This window comes from Notothenia rossii (assembly GCF_949606895.1).
Source record: "Notothenia rossii genome assembly, chromosome: 4".
NCBI classification, from domain to species: Eukaryota; Metazoa; Chordata; class Actinopteri; order Perciformes; family Nototheniidae; genus Notothenia; species Notothenia rossii.
In genome coordinates, this window is record NC_136902.1 from 77,684,141 (window position 1) to 77,706,970 (window position 22,830).

General features: G+C 40.3%; 1 protein-coding gene across 7 annotated transcripts in view; it reads right to left on the reverse strand.

Moving 5' to 3' along the window:
* LOC307038247 (prolactin-releasing peptide receptor) overlaps positions 1-22,830 on the reverse strand; it is a 44,520-nt gene that overhangs the window by 4,423 nt on the left and 17,267 nt on the right. For 2 of the 7 annotated variants that reach the window (XM_079679617.1, XM_079679618.1), the window contains exon 2: positions 247-725. In XM_079679617.1, the coding sequence (XP_079535743.1) occupies positions 247-709 (463 nt within the window). In that variant the 5' untranslated portion in view covers positions 710-725. Of the gene's footprint in view, positions 1-246; positions 726-1,476; positions 1,582-1,930; positions 1,941-3,318; positions 5,149-18,870; positions 19,210-19,904; positions 20,233-22,830 lie in introns of those variants that run through there. The other 5 variants (XM_079679614.1, XM_079679619.1, XM_079679615.1 and 2 more) reach the window with 5 other exon arrangements.

Genomic DNA, 22,830 nt, shown 5'->3' on the forward strand with positions numbered 1-22,830 from the left:
CAATACAGAATTACTCATATTTAAACAATGATTAAATGTTAGATTTGCATTGTATTTAACATATTTTAAATAATTCTGAAAACCAAAGTATTTGTGTTTCATATTATTTTTTTTATTTTTTATCATGCATTCATTTCTCTTTTGATAACACCATTTGGTTGCAAAGGAACACATTTAAAAATCCTGCAAATAGCATGTTTATTAAGAAATTCTCAAAAAATAAACAAATAATGTAATATCCCTTACCCACAACAACGTAGCGATCCACAGCAATGGCAGTGAGTGAAAGCACAGATACGAACACTGTCGCACATTGCAGCAAGGGGACCAAATGGCAGAGGACTCTTCCAAAAGCCCAGCCACGACTGTCGAAGGCATAAGACACAGTCAGTGGAACACAAGTCAAACACATCAGCAAGTCTCCAGCTGCTAAGTTACTGATGAAAAAGTTGGTGGCATTGTGTAGTTTTTTGTCAGACAAGATGCAAGCCAACAGGAAAGAGTTTCCAACACCAGCCACGACCACTACGAGGGAATAGAGTGGCAGGAAGAGAGGTTTGAAACGTAGAAGAAGCTCTATGCCTATGAACATGTCCAGGGGGTCGCTGTGGTTGTATCCTTGGCTTTTGGTGCCTTCTAGTATTTCTTGTCCTGTTTCATGGCTTGTGTTACCATCAACACCTAAATCCCCGTTTGTGAAGATGTCCATCTTGCTAGAGGCCAACCTAGAAATAACGGAGAAAGCATAATCAACAATTAATCAATAGTAAAAGAAGTAATCAACCTCAAATTTCTAGTTATTTTGAGATAACAATGACAATCAATATGCTTCACCTGCACATGTCCTTAAGGGATTAATTTAATCAAAATGTCATCTTTCAGAGAATACAGCGACGCTTTGATCTATAACTTTCACATTTCCTGTTGAACACTGAAAGAAATACACTTTTTATTTCTCATTTTGAGGACAAAGTCAAGTCAAGTGGCGATAAAGAAAATCTAGATACAGGTTTTTTATTATTTGAGCAGCCTATACCATTCTAATCACAACCATTTTAATTTTGCAGCAAATCAAACCTCAGTGATTAATATTTTAAGCACTGCTTAAACCGAAAGTGATTGAATGGCTTGACAGGTTACTACAAGAGTTTAGTAACTGTCTCTTTAAAGACTGGGCAAGCATGTTAAAGTGCAAAGGCTTCAAACTATTTGGACACGAGGAATTAATTTGCAAGAGTAGTATCTCCCACAGAAACCTCCCATAGTCAGGGAGCTTTTGTGGAAAACCCTTAACAGGCATATTTAAAAACAATAAGGGGATGTCAGTAAAGATCCCATGTCATGACCATTTCTACTGATCATAATTCCATTGTTGAGGTATACTAACATAGATGTATATTGTGCAACCAGCCCGAACACACACACACACCCGCAGCCTGGCTGGGAGTTTGTGTGTGTGCTCACACACCGACTCACAGCCTCGCTGCGTCCGGCAGTCTCCCCTAGATTCCACCGGGTCCGTCTGCGGCGCGTTACGGGCGCGTTACGGGCGCGTTACGGCTGCGCCGCGGTGCTCACGGCGATCGCGGCCACTCTAGTCAATGGGTGCTATTTCATCACCACACGCGGCACGTTACGGCTCAGAAGCGTCCCAGAAGTGTCAGAAGCGCCTCGGCGCAGGGCTCCTCTAAAATTAGGATGAATCCTATTTTTGACGCGGCTCAGCCGTAACGTAAGGTCGGGCAGGCAGGAAGTGGAACGGTCAGAGCATATAGCATATATATATATATATATATATATATATATACACACACACACACACACACACACACACACACACACACACACACACACACACACACACACACACACACACACACACACACACACACACACACACACACACACACACACACACACACAAACTAACCTATCCCTCCGTAGTCTTTCAAGTAGGAGGAGAAATGCCAGCGTTCTCCTCCGGTTTACAAATTATATAGAATAATTATGATGATGAATGCATTTTTTTACCACTAAAACACAGCAACACATCTTTGATTCGTGTCGTTTATAATTGGAATATTACAATTATTATTAACTTTGTCTGTACAAAGTAGCCTATCCAGGAAATATGCCCAAATCAACAAAAACTGCGAGCCGGCAGGCAAGACGCTCCGCTTCTGAAATGCTTCTGAAACGCACCCGGTAGGGTATGACGCCGGAGGTCGGATGCCGGCCCAAAACCGTGGCGCTGCCGTAACGCGCCGCAGACGGACCCGGTGGAATCTAGGGGTCAGGGAGGAGAAATTGGCGGAGCTGCAGCTGATTGAGTGTGTGTGTGTGTGTGTGTGTGTGTGTGTGTGTGTGTGTGTGTGTGTGTGTGTGTGTGTGTGTGTGTGTGTGTGTGTGTGTGTGTGTGTGTGTGTGTGTGTGTCCGTGGATTGGTCCATTTGGACCAATCTTAACGTAACGGCTCCGCGGACGTAACTTAACGGCTCCACGGATTGGTCCATTTGGGCATGGGCAAGTCACTGTACCCAGGAAGAAAACAATGGAAAAAGAGAAATCTCCAACGATGCGTTCTGGGGCAGCATAGACAGGTAGTGATGGCAAAATGAAGCTTTGAATGAAGCGTCGAACCACTTGGACAATTGTGTCGGAAATAGGTTCATTTCTCGAAGCTTCAGTTACAGTGACCTCTCCTGGCGAAGTGCAAGGCTGCAGTGGGTTTAACGTATCTTTGCCTTGAAAAATATTCGAGACACACACACACACACACACACACACACACACACACACACACACACACACACACACACTCACACTAAGACTGAATAGAACTATTTGCAATTAAAGATTGATAATAGTGTGTATTGGGTTATTGAGAAGAGACTAGAGTGTGCTTAACATTTTTTTGGGCGGAGAGGGCTTTTTATCAGTTATTAAAGTATTAAAGTTGAAAAGCAATGATTAAAAGTTTAACTATTCCGTGCTTTGAAACAGCTGCGCGGAGGATATCGCCGCATCTTGGCCGCCGGCTCTATCCACTAGGCTATCAATTCCTTAGACCACCGAAGTGTTTTTATATTACTCATTGTCTTTTTGTTCACAACTTCTCCACATTTCGAAGTGTTTCACGAGCCAGAACGACCTATTTATCTTCCTGGCTTGCTCTATAATGATCCAATTCAAATGCAATGCCAACAATAACTCAACAGCAACAATGCAAACTACGACAACAACCCACACATTGCGCATTGTTTAGAGCGGTTATAAAGTGTTGAAGTGCTCAAATTTGAAACTGTTTCAACCTGTCACCTGTCAGAATCGAGACGAGGCAGTGCATTGAATCACCTGATTGGACGGCGAACCAGTGAGTTGATTCATTCAGGAAATGAAGCAGTTGCTGGTTCGGACGTCACATGTCACGTGATTTGAAGCAGTTGCTGCTTTGGACGTCACATGTCACGTGATTTGAAGCAAGCTTCGAAGCACTGCTTCTATGGAATAGGAAGTCCAGGGTTGAAGCTCCGTTCGAAGCTTCAGTGTCAAACTGCCATCACTATAGACAGGTATTTTCCGAGCTTTACTCGCTACAGGGTGTACTTTGAGGGTTTGTGACTCTGCAGACCGTTTACATGCATAAAAACATTCATAACACACAAGGGGACGGGTAATAACCGGGAAAGCATGACATGGGACCTTTAAGCTTCATTGGTGGTAGGCTACGACTTGAGCCATGTGAATGCTACATTAGCTTGCTAGTTTGCATTGTCCCAAAGGAAAACATACAGCTAGCACTGGACTACTTTGATACTGAAGTAAACTCAAACATTTTGATGATTTTCAGTCAAGTTCTGGAGTTACAGTATAAGGAGTTGCGATGGTTTCCGAGATGGTGGAAGTAATATTCGAGAAGTGTAAGTCATTCTGCATGTAAAAATAGAGTATGTGCGTCGTGTCGGTGTGTTCAAATTTGACTGAGACTGGTATTGATCTTTCTAATAATCTTTAAAACGCCTGGTGTTTGGTCTGAAGCCTTTCAGCTTTTGTATGGCTCACCGCAGTAAGAAAATATGTCAAGACAAATATTGTTTTGATCCAAAAGTCACCACAGAAATGCTCCGACTGATTATTTGTGATATGCATAGCTTCATTTCATATAATCATTTCGTTTATTTATTCCTCTGCATGCAGTTGCTGTTTGTTTGAGTTTAAATGAAACTGTTCTGGAAAGAGGTGAATTCTACAGGCAGACTTTTAATATGTGTGGAAGAGCTGACTTTGAACATAAATTACTTCTCATGAGAAATGCTTTTCAGATTTACTGACTTGTCTGGAGGGTCATTAGAGATGATTGACATATTTTCTTGCACCTCAATGCCATATGATGATGTATCATACTACATTAAACATTATGCAACTGTGTTACTTTCCTTCAGATGGCTGTTAAAGCCATTATTTCTGTAGATATAAGGCAATGGTCCACAGCTATACAAATATCAAGAAGAGGGTAAATCAGTGGGAAAATCAAATTTGGTTTTGTAGTGTCAAGAATATATACAACATGGTGCAGTATTTTCTGAGAACTTTAAATGCTAACATTATTAATTAGATTAGTATTTTAACACTACTCTGCATTATTCTGAACAAACAATAGATGATGTTATCTCCCTCCTTGATGCCAAATGAGAAATGTTAAAAGCTTTGTTGGTTAATACTTAAAAACTCTGTATCAACTTATATCTGAAAAAGCACAGGCATAATTAATAACATTAATATCTACAAACCATCTGGCCATTAAATCCCACTGGCATCAAAGTCAAATCAGGCCAGGTGCATAAAGGGCCAATGGTCCCCCCACCACTTCCCACCTATTTCCAGCACTCTTGCTCAGATCACAACCATCTTCTAAATCTGCCTTTATTTTCATCTTAAATAAAAATGTATTGTGATGCCAAATCATGCCAGGGGCATAGCGGTCTAATGTGGGGAGACTCATTGAATCTTAAATACACATTGTGAAGTTTTGTGACTGCATCTTGCACTGTAACAGACTTTCACAGTGACACCATCTTTTCACAGACTGACATATAAACACTTGTGCTATTTCTCAAAATGGCCTCTGTGGTGCTACAGCAAGTGTCTCCAGAAGCACATTTGGCAATAATGACACACACGCAGACTCCCAAGGAGAAAACCATACCAACTGTGCTTTCCCTGCAAGACAAAATGTTTGCTGTGAAAATGGTCTATCTTTACTATGGTAAGTGAAGATTTCAAAACATCAGCTTTGAACAAAAAATAAGCCTGGTTACTCCAACTGCCATGCAGCCCTGACATCTCTCCAAGTAAGCATCTCTGAGTTGTTTGTTGAATGCTGACAAATAAAAAGCCATCATAGCCTTCTTTAAAATTACAGTTTGCTCAAACTCTACCAGCATGGAGAGAAAATTGACCTAAAGAACAAGTTTCACATCTTGAAAAATACACATGGGAGCTAGAGGAACAGTGCCCATCCTAAATGGGTTGTTTGATGGTTCTGTTACACATTAGAATTGTCTTTTTTATTCACCACATGTGAAGCACATTCTCATGCAGCTGGCTAGAAGTAGCTCTTCTCCACCATTCTCTGACCTCTAAGCCTTGGCATTTAATGTAGAAAAAAACTGTTCATTTTGTTAATGTCAACTTCTCTTTCTATTGACAAAAAGGTGGACAAATAGATTTGCTCTCTCCTGACGGATTTGTTATATGTGTTTCTTTTTTTAAAGGTCTGTGAAAATGTAGTTGAAAGTAGATATTGATTGAAAGGTTCTTGAATCCAATGCTGTTATGCCGCAAGCTCTTCTGTCAGATGTTGCAGGTTTTCACCAGCACATGAACTAGCTAAAACAGTTTTTGGTGGACCAACCTGATATTTTTACTTTGTCGTAAACAGATTTTGTCCTGGTGTGTCAAAACAGAATAATGATGTAAATAAAAAAGTGGATAATGCTTCACCTATGTGATCACTTAGAGGACCCTTTTTGAATAGTTTTAACATTTCTGGAAATGATCAGGGAAATGTGTTATGATTAAGAGCAACTTATCTGACATTTAACAATTAAAAAAACAAAAAAGCCACTCGAACCAACTGTGACCTTTAAACCCAGCCTTAGGGAGACCTGACCCAGACTGTGGGTCACACATCTACCTATTGTTACACGACTAAAAGCCAATATCACGTACCAGCTCTATAGTTCAGTTAAGACACTGTGTGCAATGTCTCCAAGGGGGGGCGTTATGCCAAACAAAGAGTCAGCCTCCCTCTGTGTTTTCAGTAAGGGTCACAACACCATTTGTTATTCCGTCGTAACATTCAGAAACAGCAGTCCAATTTGTTATGAGTCATACAAATTGCTGCTTGCTTATTCAAAAAGGAAACTGGGTCAATTTAAATTGTCTTGTCTTGTTTGTTTTGAGAGCAGTCATTCTTTCCCTGACTAGCCTTTCCAGTTTGAAGTTATATCCCAGACGTGGGCTTTGGAAAAAGGTATCTGATTGTGATTATTTTTCACTGGTATTGCAATTCTGATATGAATCACAATATTGAAGGGAATGATGATTGTCATCATTCCTTTTTTGTGGTCTATGATTTGTAGGCTTGAATGTCTCTGCAGCATCACAATACTTACCATTCATAATGGTATTTCTAACACATTTTGCCTCTAACATATTTTCCCCTTCTGTAATTTGGCTATTGCACTAGCCCATATTTGTTTATTTGTTTATAGAACTAGTCTTTAATTGGGTATAGCATTAGTCCATATTTTGATCATATTCAGATTTGTTTTTCAGCCTGATCTAGCCAATGGCGATGCAGCTTGATACTGAACTGAATCATTTTTTCGTATTTTTTGACCATAGAATATAAGCATCATTAGATTACTGAAATGCAGAGAACCTTTTATAATTACATTTGAATATTCTTGTTACATCCCCACTAGGGGATGAGGAAAAGCAACATACACCAGTTGGAATTGGTAATAATTATAAGGAGTTTATTAAATAACAGGATAACAAAATGGAAGGCACGCAGCCTGAAACAAACAAAAGGGCCAAAAGGGTGCAGGTTTAAATGGGCAACCAACCAAGGGGGGACTCTAATAAGAGAGCCTAATTACACACAAAGGAATAGATAGTAATAAACAAAACAGCAACAAAACAACCCTCACTATCTAAGTGGTACACACTAACGAAAGGAGACTGTAGGAAAATACAGCTATACTAATGGACAACAGTCAACGTAATTCTAAGCTAATCTATACACATCTAGGCAAGGCAAGGCAAGTTTATTTATATAGCACATTTCAATACAAGGCAATTCAAAGTGCTTTACAAAAATGAAAGACATTAATAGCATTTAAGAAATATATTATGAAATTATATCAAAAAACACTCATTTAAAAGCAATGATATAAAATGGCATTTAAAAACACTAATTTAAAATCAAAGATACATGAATCACAGTTACAGTGCAATGTGAGATACCCACATCTGAACGAACCCCCCTTTGGAAAATTAGAATCTGACCCCATGGTACCTTTTAGTTTTCGCCGAAACTATTCCTCTTTTTTATTTTTGAATGCACATAGTTAAGTTTACCTTGTCCTTCTAGGATTTTTTATGGTATCCTCCGTGAACCAGGGTCTTGAAACCAAAACTAATTCCTGTACCCCATGGTACCTTTTTAGTTTTCACCAAAACTATTCCTCTTTTCTTTAAATGCACATTAGTTAAAGTGGACCTATCATGCTATATTTGAATAATATATTGTAGGGCCATACCTGTATAAAACATGTCTGCAAAGTTTTTTTTTCAAAATACCAAACAGATCATGCATTTTAGCCATGCCTCATTTAGCTCTATTTGCTCTTTTTTAGCCCTGTTTTTGCAAGGGCTGAATCTGAGAAGTTTTCTTCGCTGCTTTTGTGGCAGACTACAGCGCCACCTACAGGCCTGGCATATGTACTACAGCGTCTCCAGCGCTTTCGAACGGCAATGGCTGTGGCTGTCTCCTCCTGATAGGTGGAAAGTGCATTTTGCATGATAGGTCCCCTGTACATTTAAGTTGTTTTTTTCTAGGACTATTTTGTTTTCCTCCGCGAACCAGGGTTTTGAAACCAAAACGGCACACGTATACTTGACTTTAACCACCTACGAGGGGACTTTAACCCCAATAATGACTTTAACTACCTTTGGGGGGATTCAACACAAGGCAATTCAAAGTGCTTTACAAAAATGAAAGACATTCAGAAAATGGCATTAAAAAGCAAAGACAATAAAAGTTACAGTGCAGTTTAAGATATGAATATATCAATTAAAAGCAGCGGAAAAAAGAAAAGTCTTCAGCCTGGATTTAAAAGTAGTCAGAGTTGCAGCGGACCTGCATGTTTCTGGTAGTTTATTCCAGATATTTGGAGCATAATAACTGAACGCTGCTTTACCATGTTTAGTTCTGACTCTGGGGACAGAAAGCTGACCAGTCCCTGATGACCTGAGAGTTCTGGATGGTTCATAATTTAGCAGGAGGTCAGAAATTTAGTTTGGGCCTAAACCATTCAAAGCTTTATAAACCAGCAGCAATATTTTTGAAATAAATTCTTTGACACACAGGAAACCAGTGTAAAGACTTCAGAACAGGAGTGATGTGATCCACTTTCTTAGTGTTAGTGAGGACTCGAGCAGCGGCGTTCTGAATTAGCTGCAGCTTTCTAATAGATTTTTTATTGAGACCTGTGAAGACACCATTACCGTAGTCGAGTCTACTGAAGATAAAAGCATGGACAAGTTTTTCCAAATCCTGCTGTGACATTAGTCTTTTTATCCTAGATATATTCTTTAGGTGATAGTAGGCTGATTTAGTAACTGTTTTAATGTGACTGTCGAAACTCAGGTCATAGTCCATGACTACACCAGATTTCTGGCTTTATCTGTTGTCTAATCACCACAACACTAAACTAAATACGGACCACACGAGTTAAGCACACTTAACAACAATGAAGGGCAAGTAATGAGAGGCGTCTGTTCACACATCAGAGCCTCCCGACTGATCGTTGTCCATAGGCTTTGTAGTCGTCTCCGGAAGGTATGCGCTGGGATGTGCGCTGGGATTGGAGCGTGTCAGGCCCGGCATGCTCCAACCACATCTTCGGAGGTGGTGAGCAGCCAAGGACTGGCGTATTTCTTCTTCTACTACTTCTTCTTCTTCTAACTCTACTTCTTCTACCTCTACTTCTTCTTCTTCTACCTCTACTTCTTCTTCTTCTACCTCTACTTCTTCTTATTTTACTTCTTCTTTTTCTACCTCTACTTCTTCTTCTTCTACTTCTACTTCTTCTTCTACTTCTTCTTTTTCTACCTCTACTTCTTCTACCTCTACTTCTTCTTCTTCTACCTCTACTTCTTCTTCTACTACTTCTTCTTTTTCTACCTCTACTTCTTCTTCTTCTACCTCTACTTCTTCTTCTTCTACCTCTACTTCTTCTTTTTCTACCTCTACTTCTTCTTTTTCTACCTCTACTTTTTCTTCTTCTTCTAACTCTACTTCTTCTTCTACTTCTTCTACCTTTACTTTTCTTCTTCTATCTCTACTTCTTCTCCTTCTTCTTCTTGTTCTACTTCTAATTCAATGTAACTTCCTGCAAAATATTGGACAAAAGAAAGTCGGCTAGTAGTGTCAACTAAATCCATAGTATTCCAACAAAAGTGCTGTAAACGAGGTAAATTACGAATGTATGTTATCAATTGCCAAGTACGGGATTGAATATGAAATTAGTTTAGATTAGATTTATTGTCCCCAGGGGGAAATTCATTTTCACAGCACTGTGAAAACAATATGAAATCGACAACAAATAAGACAGACATCTACAGATAGCACAACACATGATGGTTACTTGTTATTATTTAGGGCTGCCTGTATGGATCAGGATTTTGCCAAAGCGAGCCCTTTTACTATAATAATAATATGTTATGTATTATATAAACCGTATTGGTACAATGAGCACCATCTAGTGACGGATTTTGGAACATTGATAGGATTTTTCTCATGGCAGTTAAGGCCCAGATACACCGGCCCGAAATCGGCAGTAAATGGGAGTCGGGCCGAACATGAGCGTGGGCACGCCCTATTCGGAGTGGTGTGCGCCGCACCATCGGGTCTTTTCTGCCGACCTGACGCCTTTTCTTGCCGATTCAACATTTTGAATCGGCTTCGGGAACACCACCGGAAGTCGGACAAAGGGAAAACACTGATTGGCTGTTCAGCTAGCGAATCAGTGCACATGGGTAGACTTTGCGTCCTTCAAATCCCCACAATGCTTTGCGCACGGACCAATTTCTCCAAATCTGTGGCGGAAAATATAAGGCGGGGCCTCTCATATGACGCACACCTGCACACTTGCTAGCCTGTTCCACTCTTCGTTTTCCGAATGCCAAGAAGGATCCTTGCCTAGCTTCTGAAGGAAGTGACTCGGAAGACATGTGCTACCAAGCAAGCACCCTCGCGATTGAGAAACGGCCCGTGTCAGATTTTGGTTATTTTGGGGAGGTCGAGATATTTCATATTGTTTGGTGGATGCAGTTTGAACCAGAGTAGCAGCATGGAGGTCGGATCGTCACCAAAATAAATAAACAAGTGGTCCGAAAAAGGTCAATGACAAAAAAATACACATAGCCTTCCTCAGGCAGCGTGTTTGAGAAACTCTAAGAAATGATCGGGGAATCTCTCCGCAGAGTCATGACGACATGATCTGAATTATCTTTTTTGTATTTGGTGGTTTGTGTTCCCGCTTTCGATCAGCAACTATCAGTGGCGACTGCTAGTGTCAGCAGAAAGTATTAAAAATAATGATTACAACAAAATGCAAAAAATAAATGAAAAAAGGTATAAAATATATTTTAAGATCAGCATATTTAATCATCTGATTCGTCTGCACATTGCTGTTTTAGTCTGTGTTTCGGGCCCGGCGCCACGAGGGGGCAAAAGGGGGCATTGCCCCCTCAGTTGTCTTATTTGCCCCCTCACCTTGAGCATCATTCATCCATCAAAAAGTACAATAAATTTCACAATTATTAAATAACTTTAAATAATAATTTTCACCAACACACGTTACTATGTTTAGATCAGATGTGTGGGTCAAGCAACGTGTAAACGAGCCTCAACCCCAAGTGAGCTTGTAGTCTTAATGTTAGTGTGTGTGCTAGCTGTAAACACAGTCGGATGGGTGACCAAAACGTCCCCGTTTTCCAGAAAAAGTCCCCGTTTTTGGTGGCTGGTACCCGGTTGAAACTCCCGAAAATGTTTCCGTTTTTGAATATGCATTAAAAAACAGAGCAAGGTGAAATAAAATGTTACATGTCAGTAAAAACAGAGTAACAGTGTTGTGCCTTTTTGTAGCGTTAGCGTATTTCTTCTTCTACTACTTCTTCTTCTACTTCTTCTTCTTCTACTACTTCTACTTCTAATTCAATGTACCTGCCCGAGAGATATTAGACAAAAGAAACTTGGCTAGTAGGTGCAGAGGCGCGGGAAGGTATTTTGAGTGGGGGTGCTGAGGTGCTGCACTCCAGTGAACACTATTACGGGCACTATAGAGCACGCACAAAAAAACTCCCTACACGCAAAATCACAGTAAACCCGCGACTGTTACAATGAAGGCTCGATAATCAGCTCACGGCATATAGGCAGGGGTAAAGTGCTATTTTTTACGAGTGGGGAGCGGACCTCACCTCCTCTAGGGGAGTCCGGGGGGATGCTCCCCCGGGAAGATATTTTTAAAATATTGAAGTTAAAAGCATCAATCTGGTGCACTTTGAGAGCAACATTAAGAGATCTATGGATACATCTCTCAACACCCAGATGAAACACAACTGTAAGCAGATGTTCTTTTTCTTTATGGATATTTTACAAATCACTCCCCTTTCAAACTGTATTCTTGTTTTACTGCCATAGTATTTCATAACTGTTTTTCCTTTATTCTCTTATTTTTTTTATAACTATAATGATCATATGAAGGTGTGCCGCGGAAATAATCTTTTGAATAATTTTTGACCAAACCGTTTGAGACCCACTGAGATAACTTAGACTAAAGTTAACTATCTAAACACTCAGAGAGTCCTTTAGCTCACCTGAGTCTCTCAGTCTGACAGGAGAGCTCTCCTCCAGCTTGTTGTGGAACAAACAGCTCCGTATGTCCGTTAGTGCAGCTAGCTAACCAGATGCTAACAACAAGGTCCCTGCTGCTGGCACCGGTCCCTCTCTCTTCCCCTCTCTCACACACACTAAATGCGCTATTTCCGCACACACACAGAGCCGCGAGTTTGAATGACACAAGCACTTTTATTTCCATGCAACTCTCTGATTGGTCTGGTGTCTTGCCTCTGAACACGGGAAATTACAGTCCTGCCGTCCTTTCTCGTGTCTTGATGAGGTTCACGTAAAGCACGGTTAATGTATTATATTGTTGAGGTAGAATTGTCCGGGCCTACAGAAAAAACATTCGGGGCAGGCCAAAATATTATTTTACCAACAATGTGGAATTTATTGGCTACATATTACACAGATTATGCACAGCGGGAGCAGCAATAACCGTCAAAATAATAATTCAGACAGGGGAGCTCCGCACCCCCTGCCTGCCGCTAGGGGGTGCTGCAGCGCCCTCAGCACCCCCCTTCCCGCGCCCATGAGTAGGTGTCAACTAAATCCATAGTATTACAACAAAAGTACTTTAAACGAGGTAAATTACGAATTTATGTTCTCAATCGCCAAGTATGGGATTGAATATTACATTTGTTTAGAATAGATTTATTGTCACCAGGGGGAAATTCATTTGCACAGCTCTGTTGTGGTAATCTGTATTATATAAACCGTATTGGTACAATTAGCAAAATCTAGTGGCGGATTGTGGAACATTGATTTGATTTTTCTTATGGCAATTTGACTCTAGAGACTACGGAGCCCCATAGGGGACATGGAGAAGAAGAAAAAAAAAAAATAGTTTTACGAGATCTCGCACAACCTTTGCGAGATCTCGCAAAACCCCGTTGCAGTTTGTAGACGGTCCCTAAGCACTCCTCTCCCTCCTCCAGCTGCAGATTGTGACCAATTCTTGATGTGTAGCTCGGATGACGGTGCGTATCGAACTGTTCTGATAAAAACGACTCTGTAGCTCGTTGTCTACTTGCTATGATTGTAAAGTCATGTTGTTTGTATTTTTACAACGTTATGTTCATGAGTTATTGATCCGCGAAATTCAAATCTGTCAATGACTCAGCTCAGAGGGACGAGCATGTCCCGTCGCTGTGAATGTTCTCTTGAGGTGTCTTCACTTATGTGAAACCCTTTATATATACAGTCTATGTGTGAAACCCGTGCCTATTACCAAGCACTGATGTTATATCTTTATATTTAAGGCCAAGCTCAAAGTAAAATCGATGAACCACTCCATTGTTGTGGTGTCTGTTACCGTAGCAGCCAAACTGACCAGGAAGTACATTGAGCTAAATGAAAAGTTTTGCAATATCTCGCAAAACATTATTATTATTTTTTTTAATAATTTTTTTTTCTTCTCCATGTCCCTCTCCGTAAGAGACAAACCAGGGGACTTTACTTTGAATCTGTGTCTGTCCATTTGGTGTAGTGTTTTATCCAATATTACATATATTAGTCACTTTCTTATGAAATGCCAGGTTTTATGAAATGCCAGGTTTTAGGCCTTGGTCTGAACATTCAATCCTGGAAATAAAAAATCAACCAGATACATTTTTCTAGATAGATAATAAGTAAGTAACATCTGTATAGGAAGACGAGTTAAGGGATAGAGGAGCAAAGGTTATGGTATAATTACAGAGCCAATTTATAAATGGAGGAAATCAATGTTAGTCTGTTAACCAAAGTGCAGCCATCTAATAATGTACTATCTGTTATTAAAGATCAGAGTAAAAGAACAGAATGAGAGGGGTAAATCCGGAATACAAATAAAGAAGCAAAGATATTGTAGAGCAGTGAGAAGGAAAAAAGCTTGGTGTGTCAATTCATTACATTGCCAGTATTTTTCGTTGTTGTGAAGAAAAAAAATCACTCCCTCAGATCTTTTAACAGCTCCCTCAGTCATTTCATCCTGGAGCCGGGCCTCCTGTATTTATCTAATTAGTGTCTACAGTGTGTGCCTATTGAGCTGTTTAGAGCCATGTGGGACAAAACCCGATCATGCCCCTCCCTCTCACTGTCTAAGTGAACGGTGACTGTAAAAACTACACTGCGTGCATGCTCAGAGAGTATTTTCCTATTTAATGTGTGTGGCAAAAAAATAATGACCATAGGGCATAGGCCTACTTGCCAACCCTCCCGATTTTCGCGGGAGACTCCCAATTTCATTGCCCTCTCCCGGTTTTCTCCCGGGGTCATATTTCTCCCGCATTTCTCCCGATTTCTGACAAAATTAGATTTACTCAGGACTGTTTCCACTCGGAATTTAATACAGCTACACCATTGTTTGATGTCCATGGTAGCGCGTCTCTTTAGTAGCGCGTGCAACTGAAAGTCTGAGAGGGTGAGGAAGATAGTCACAGAAAACAGAACAAGAATCGAAAACTCGACCCTCTACTCACTCCTTTCCTATAAAATACAGGTCCAGCCCACACATATGCTCCATCAAGGATGGTGCTACAAGGCAGTGCACTTACAACTACAATAAGCATGTTAATCTAATAGGCTACAGCTCCGGCGATCCACTAGCACTAATTTTCTAATCATAAATCTATCGATTAGATTTATGATAGACTTTTGAAACTACAAGAAGATAAGGAGGACTTTTAAAAAAAAGTAATAAAGATTTTTGTCCAGAAGGATAGCATGGACTTCATCTTCAAGTCAAGGCAAGACCACCATTTTATTGAAAATGGGATCTTAGAGAGAACAATTCAATATTTAAATGTTAAAATTACATTTTTTGGGTATCCTTTTGTTGAACTGTCTGTTTAAAATTAATCGAAGCATCAGACAAAAAAAGCTTTTGAAAATAATATTATATTTTGATTTAGGTCGAAATATAATATTTGTAAACCTGAAGAGTCAGTGCCAGTGGCTCACCAGCCATGAACCTTACTGCACGTCACTGCAGAAGCTTATATATAGACATTTAAGTTTTTTGTGCCCCACCACTTTTGTACATATAAAAACGCCACTGGCAACTATATATCCATAATCCACCAGGAAATACAACTATTGTGTTGTGTTATATTAGCTGTACAATTTACCACATATGGTGTTTCCATACCTCCTGTGTTTTACGAGCGACTTTTCAAGTCTTGGCAAACGGCATAAAACACGATTAAACATGATAGTATATAAAACCATGCTCGTATCTACAACCTATAGAAATGCAAAACGGCGTCAATTTAGACGTGATTCTCTCCTCCTGCTTACCGCATCATTTATGAGAAAACATTTCATAACATTAACAACATTTTCGAGGTGGTTTTAAATAACATATCCGTATTTATTTATTTCTCCAAGTTATGTTTTTGTGTGCACTGAGGAGTCTCAAACAGGTGTTTGTTAAATCATTTTAAGATTGGCTTTAATCAATTTGTGAAAATGAATTATTCATATATGATAAATGAGAGGTAACATTTTATTCATGGTATTATTTCCACATATTTCTCTCCATTCTTCCTTCTGCCAACGGTGTCGCAGTTTCTCGTTTTTGTGCTTAGTGCGTAAGCATGGGTTAGAGTTTGCATGGAGGACCGCACATTTTCCCGTCAAGTTAGTATTTTATAAATCGCAAACATTGCATAGAAACTGGCGTACGGCATTTTTTGAGCGTATGTCCCTTTATAAATGAGGCCACTGGCCTTGCCCAACCTGCTAGCCTAAGTACGTGACCGTGGCTTTACCGAATTCACATTTGCCCAAGTTTAAAGTAAGTGACGCCTGTGCGAGACGAGTGAATACCTGCTCAAGGATCTGCATGTGCATTTCCCAGGTGGGCGTGTACACAATGAAGTCATCTAGATACGTGTTCCAGTTACTTATACCGGACAAGACTGTATTCACCAACCTCTGGAAAGTTGCTGGGGCGTTACACATACCAAAAGCCATGACAGTGTACTGTAGGAAGTGAACGGGCGTAGCGAAGGCGGAGATTTTTGATGCGCGGTCAGTTAGAGGTACCGGCCAGTAACCTTTAAGCAGATCCAGCTTGCTGACATATTTGGCGGTGCCTACATTATCTACGCAACCCTCCATCCACGGCAGTGTGTTTCTCAAACTTTTTCATACCAAGGACCACTTAAAGTCCTTATCTTACATTAAAAACTTTTTTTGGCAGTTGATTTCTGGGGGGTGTATGCAACAGATAGTCAATGTATGTTTCTTTATTTCATACTGAATAATATGTAAAAAAAGGAAAAATATTAGGTCCAATAAAAAAACTTTGCTTCTGGAAGCAGGCCATTTCGTGACGTCACGTGTGGTTCCCGGCTGCCGCTGTCTGGCTCCCTGCTGCCGTCCGGATCGCACAAATCGCTCCCATTTCTCCCGTAAAACCTTCTCTTTCGGGAACAAATGAACGGTAAAACCATCCCGATTGGTGTTGCTACACCCGCCAACGACACACCTCTTCACCATGATCCGGAAAAAACAAGACAAACTCGGAGATAAACACTGATACACAAAGTTGACATGCGGCTATACCAGCAATGCTACACTGTGTGATGCTGGGACGGGCTGAACTCACCAGGATTCGCGGAACCACACGTGACGTCACGACACAGCACCAAGCAGCGGCAAGTTTGAATCCAGACTTTTCTGGATACCTCTGAATTTGACCCATTTTCCCGATATTAACAAGTGATTTACAGCAAATAGGAAACGATATTCGATCTATATCACGTGTTTCTGGAATAAGACCCAACAAGTTAATGCATTTTGAAACAGTTCTATGATCTTTCAACTACAGTAAATTACGCAAGATAAGGACTTTAACCAATAAACAAACACTCGCGGACCACTCCACAAATATCCAAAATCACATCGTTTTTCTAGAACAGATTACAAATCGCAAAACAAGTGGCAACATGTGTGATGAAGGTGTTGCGCTGGGCTATATCATGCAATCGAAAAGGGAAACATAAGCAGATGTTCCCACGAGAGTGCGGAAAACTTAAATTTATTTATTTATTTCAAATGTGAAATGTTACCAATATACTCACGTACCACTAGGGGGCGCTCATGGAGCACCAGTGGTCCGCGGACCACACCTTGAGAAGCATTGATCCACGGCAACAGGTAGCAAACTGACAACGTAATGGCGTTGACTTAAGGGAAGTCAGTAATAAACCGCGGAGAACCATCAGATTTAGCATCTACAAGGCAAACCATTAAACCATTACGTACAGGCGGGATTAGACTCTGACGTCGCTGTCAAGCCGTTAGTGGCCGACTCCGCCTACTAAGGGCTTCTCGGCAACTCTGCAGAATCCTATGGGTGACGTCACGGACATTACGTCCATTTATATATACAGTCTATGCTTCGGAACTATCCGTGACTATAGTCTTCCCATATATCAAACAGCGGCTTTTTGACTATCCAACACTACAGGCTGGCTATCGGCGGCTGGATGATAGCGCTTCAACATGTTGAGATGACATACGTGCGTTTTACGCCGTCTTTCCGTTGTACAGATAGCATAATCTGTGCCACTGAGGCAATCGTAAATCTCGTACGGACCGAGGAATTCGGCAGAGAGAGCAGAGCCAGGGATGGGCAATAGTGCGAGGACTTTATTGCCTATTTCGAAGTACCTATGGACAGAGGTACGGTCATAGTTACGCTTCATAACTGCTTGGGAGGCAGAAAGAGACTCTCTGGCGAGTGAGTTTGCACGGTGCAAAAATAATTTTTTATCTGGAGTGGAATCAACCGACAGAAACTCATAGTGCAGGATTTTATGTGGCCGAAAACGAAGTCCGCGGGACTGAATCCTAACGATTCCTGAACAGCCTCACGAGCTGAAAACAAAACGAAGGGGATTCCCTCATCCCACATTTTTTAAAGGGCCCATGTCATGGCCATTTCTACTGATCATAATTCCATTGTTGAGGTCTACTAAAAAAGATCTTACATTCAGATGTTAGAGCTGAATCATTTATCTACATCACAGTAACAAGTTTGTCCGCTAACTAACCGAACTGTACTGTTGTTATTTAGGTGCACTTGTGGAAACTGCGCAATGATGCCTACCGAAGTGGAAAAAGTATTTTGCAAAGAAATTAGAAAGGTAGCCTAGCTGACAGTTACAACATTATGTAACCAGCTAGCTGAAAACACCAACAGTAGCACACAACATTATATGCCAAGATATACACCATACATATTTGTCAAGTCAATAGACTATAATATTCCCTTTTATTTCTTCCTTAGTGATTGAATGTTTATTTTGTAAACCTTTCCATAGTTGGTTTGATTACTAAACGTGTTGTTACAAATATCTTACCTTCCTATAGGTTGTAACACAAATTAACCAAGTCCCAGCACCTATTATGTGCATGGTACACCACCCAACCCATACACCCTGCAGAACCTCCACAACATGTACAGATTCGATTATGGACCTTTGAGGCGTAGAACGGAAGAAGAGTAAGTTATTCTTACCTGTAATAAACTACTACTGTGTTTGATGAAAAATCAAATCATGGTTTGCTATATATGAATGATATCTTATCGGAGCAAATAATTAAGGGAAGAAAGGCTACTAAGTATTTCCATCAAACTTTATTTTTAGAAATGTGCAGAATGAACAAGTGTAAATATACATATATACACTGTATATCATCTATTCCTCCCCTTATAGGCGTTTTCGGCATCTTGTCTATCGCAGCTTTGTAAGCTGGTGCTGGGGCTTTTTAGGACGAGGCATCAGAGTGGTCATCCCGTCATGTGTTGTCCGCCGGATACGCCAGGAGTTTCCTGATCTGGCTGGACAGTATGTTGGCTTCCGACCTCCCCTAGACTGAAACGGGAGACATGGCGCTCAACCAGTTCCTCCTTTGAGGGCTTGTCATCCTTTGGGATGGGGATTGTATTCATCTCCTCCACAAAGGGTGTTGGGTCCGACTGTACTGGAGCGGTGGTGGGTACCGTGGTTCTGCTGAGATGTACTCTAACAAAGATAAACATAACATTCATAAAATTAATTTTGTATCCGATGAAAACAGTCAATTTTATAAAAGCAACACTTTCTGGGACACATTCCTAACGAAATCAAATGCGAATCACAAAATATTAGAGAAACTTAGTTGTTTTAGGTTTGTTAGCTTCCCAGCTAGATTAATATGCTAACCTACGTTTGCTAGTTGTTCAGTGTAATATGCCAACCTACTATGAACAGCTAGTGGTTCATATTAGGCTAGCAAGAACATGTTTACAATTGCAATCTTATACCGGTAGTCTGCTACGTTCGGTCATTAATTGTATCTGGCATAAAAACAATGTTTTCCCAAACAAACTCATGTCTAACTCTTGGTAGCCTTCTTTTTTAGCTCGGTAGCATACACGCTAGGAACGCCAACTATAATTTAATTAAGTTTTGCGACTGACCGTACGGTAAATCACCCGGAGTATACTGTCTATAAGTATTTTGGGTGTGAATGCAGATATTCTCCTGCTATGAAATACATGTAAGGCCATCTGCTGACATTGGAGTTGATATATGGAAACACTAGCAACTTCGTTAGCCCAGTTAGCACTGTGTCAATGGCTTAGCATGCCGAAAAACGTTTACCCATTTAAACAGTCGTGGTAGATACCTTGTTTGTTTTGAACATCATAAATACACAAACAACAATGAATACTTACAGGTTGTGTACCCGAATCTCCTGCTGGTCCAAACAAAGTAGGAACAGCATCGTTCTTCAGTGCCCTACGATGTACATGTCCGCCATGAATCGCTGAAAGGTTTGTGAAGCTTTGCTCCGTGAAATGCCGCGCACACAGTAAAATACCGGCTCGAACATCTGAAGGAACAGTGTTAAAAATAAATGTCAACCACTGACTTCGTCGTGGTTCTGCCCTCCGTAAGGCATGGATTGAAGATTTCCCCTCACAATACAGGACACATACCTCGTTGGCATGACTGGATACAGTTTTGAACTGAACCTGAGCTTCCAACAGTACGGTATATATATTCTGCTGGCAGAGGGTGTGGCCTCCGGGTGTCACGTAACAATTTCTTGAGTTTTGACAATTTAAAGTCTTTTAATAAAAGTATGTGTTTTTTTATAAATGTTTGCATGGACTGCCCCCCCCCCCCCCCCCCCCCCCCTCCCTTTGGGCAATTCATCCACAAAACACACACTGGACGCTGCACTAGGTCAGAAACCAGAGGAGACTGTGAAGTTCACCATAGACGGACCACTTTTGGACAAAATGTCCTCTCCGTTAAAGGCAGCTCATTCTGGAATAGCCTCCCAACTGAGATACGGGATTGTCCCACTCTCAATAGCTTTAAAGGTCAACTAAAAGAATGGTTGAGAAACAAACAGAGGTGCAATCACCGCTAAATGCACTTTAATACAGGGGTATCTCCTCTTGCACTTTATGTAGCACTTTTATATTGTCTTGCACTTTATATGATGTAGCTGCTATATTGTACTGTAAATACTTGTGCATGCTGCTCTTGCTCTTTTGCACTTTTTGCATATCATGTATTTTGTTTTTGCTATGTTTGTAAAATGTAATTTTCTTAAATGTTTTATGTGAGGAACTGCGAATGGAAATTAGCTCAAAGCTAAATCTGACACTGTTACGCTTGACACATTTGAATGTTTTAAGTGTTCATTACTATGCATTGTCCCTGCCAAATAAACGATTAAACCCAGGAAGTAAACAATGGAAAATGAGAAATCTCCAACGAGGCATTTTGGGGCAGCATAGACAGGTATTTTCTGTGTACTTTGAGGGTTTTTGAATCTGCAGACCGTTTACATGCATAAAAACCTTCATAACACACAAGGGGACGGGTAATAACCGGAAAAGCATGACATGGGCCCTTTAACAGGACCGGGGAGGCGGCGGCCATAACAATTCTATCAACATGGACATTTGATTCCATAAAGTTGATAATAGTTGGTGAGATATTTCAGTCTGGACCAAAGTGGTAGACCAACTGAACAAGGATGACATTAGCATCTCCAGAGCCAAACGCCGAATAAATGAGTGGAGAAAAATTATAAATGCAGATGTGAGCAGGGCAAGATGGGCCACATGGTTTGGTGCGTTTGACATTTATGTAATTCAAGGCCTTCCCAGGTCTCAAGCCAATTGAAGGTTTTAAACCAATGTGTTTTACAGCATATTAGGTTGTACTAACAACCGATTTATATTATAGATAATCACAGTAAAGCATTGTGTGTGTGTCCCCTTTTATCAATGGAATAAAAACCTTTTGGATAATTTCCTTTTTTCACTGAAAGCAGGTATATGATCATAATAAGTCTAATTAATACTAAAACTAAATGATTGCTTAAGGTTTTTTTTTTTTTTAACTAGAAGCCTTAATCACAATAAACCTGATACGAAAAAAAACAGTTGTTGTGGTGGTGAAAGGCCAACCAAGGTTTCTCCATCCCATCATTGGGTGAATAAATAATTCAGATGGTTGATAAAATCTTTAGCGGATGGATCCACTCCAGTGATTCAATATCAGAACATCCTAACCTGTTAGTAACTCTACTGCTCAGCAGCACTCTCCACTTTAGTGGTGGCGTCTCCCTCTGGCAGCTTGCATTCTGTCTTTGGTTTCTCGTTTGTTATGCACGGGTCCATGATTAACAGAAGGAATATGTTTTCTGATCCCATCTGGTCTCACGCGTCTACATTATCTGACAGCTTAGAAGAAACACATCTTTGCCTAGTAACGCTGTTGCCATGGCCTTTGTGGAAACCATCCAGACTAATTTGTGAAGCGTGATGAGAATTGAGAGCCCTCAAAATGCTAAACAGGAAAGAACGACTCTAGACGACCCTCTAAATCTATTTTCTCTGCTCTCTTTTCCTGTCTTTACATGCGTTCATTATTTGCTCTCCCTGACTCCACATGACATTTTCCAACCCATGCTCTTCATATCAGTTTTGCGTCTCCAACGTTCTGAGGCTTCTAAGGCATCCAAAGAGAGCCGGGGGCAGAGGCTAGACAAATGAGGTTGAAGTTCCCCATGCAATTGTGATGAGATGACTTAATGCACCTCATTATTTGAAATGAAAATGCATTCAATTCATTATTTTAAATGAAAAGCAGGAGGCCAGGTCGATTTTTATTCGGCATTATGCTAGAGATGAGAACGGAAATGGAATAGTACGCCCGTTATCTTATAAATTATTTTCCTGCCAGTTGCACCATCCAAGAACTAATTCACTATGATATCAAACTCGGTCTACACTCCTAGGAACTTATAACAAAAAGGAGAAAAAAACGTCCCAAAACATTGTTTAATTTAAGAAAGAAAGATGACAAAAATGCCTGATTGGAATTTGGATGATATAATTTTGTCAAGCAAAATATAGAAATATCATGGGATAAATAAACAGATATTAGCATGTTCTCAGTTTGGCTTTTCTGCTGCTTTCCATGTTTAATTGTTGAATGAAAATAATGAAGGAAATATTTAACTAATTCTAATATCCTATTATTGATGGATTTAACAAACAGAACACTTTTTAATATGCATATTTCTAATCTTATTAACTTAAAATATCCCTCTTTCGCACTGTGTTCATCCTGAAA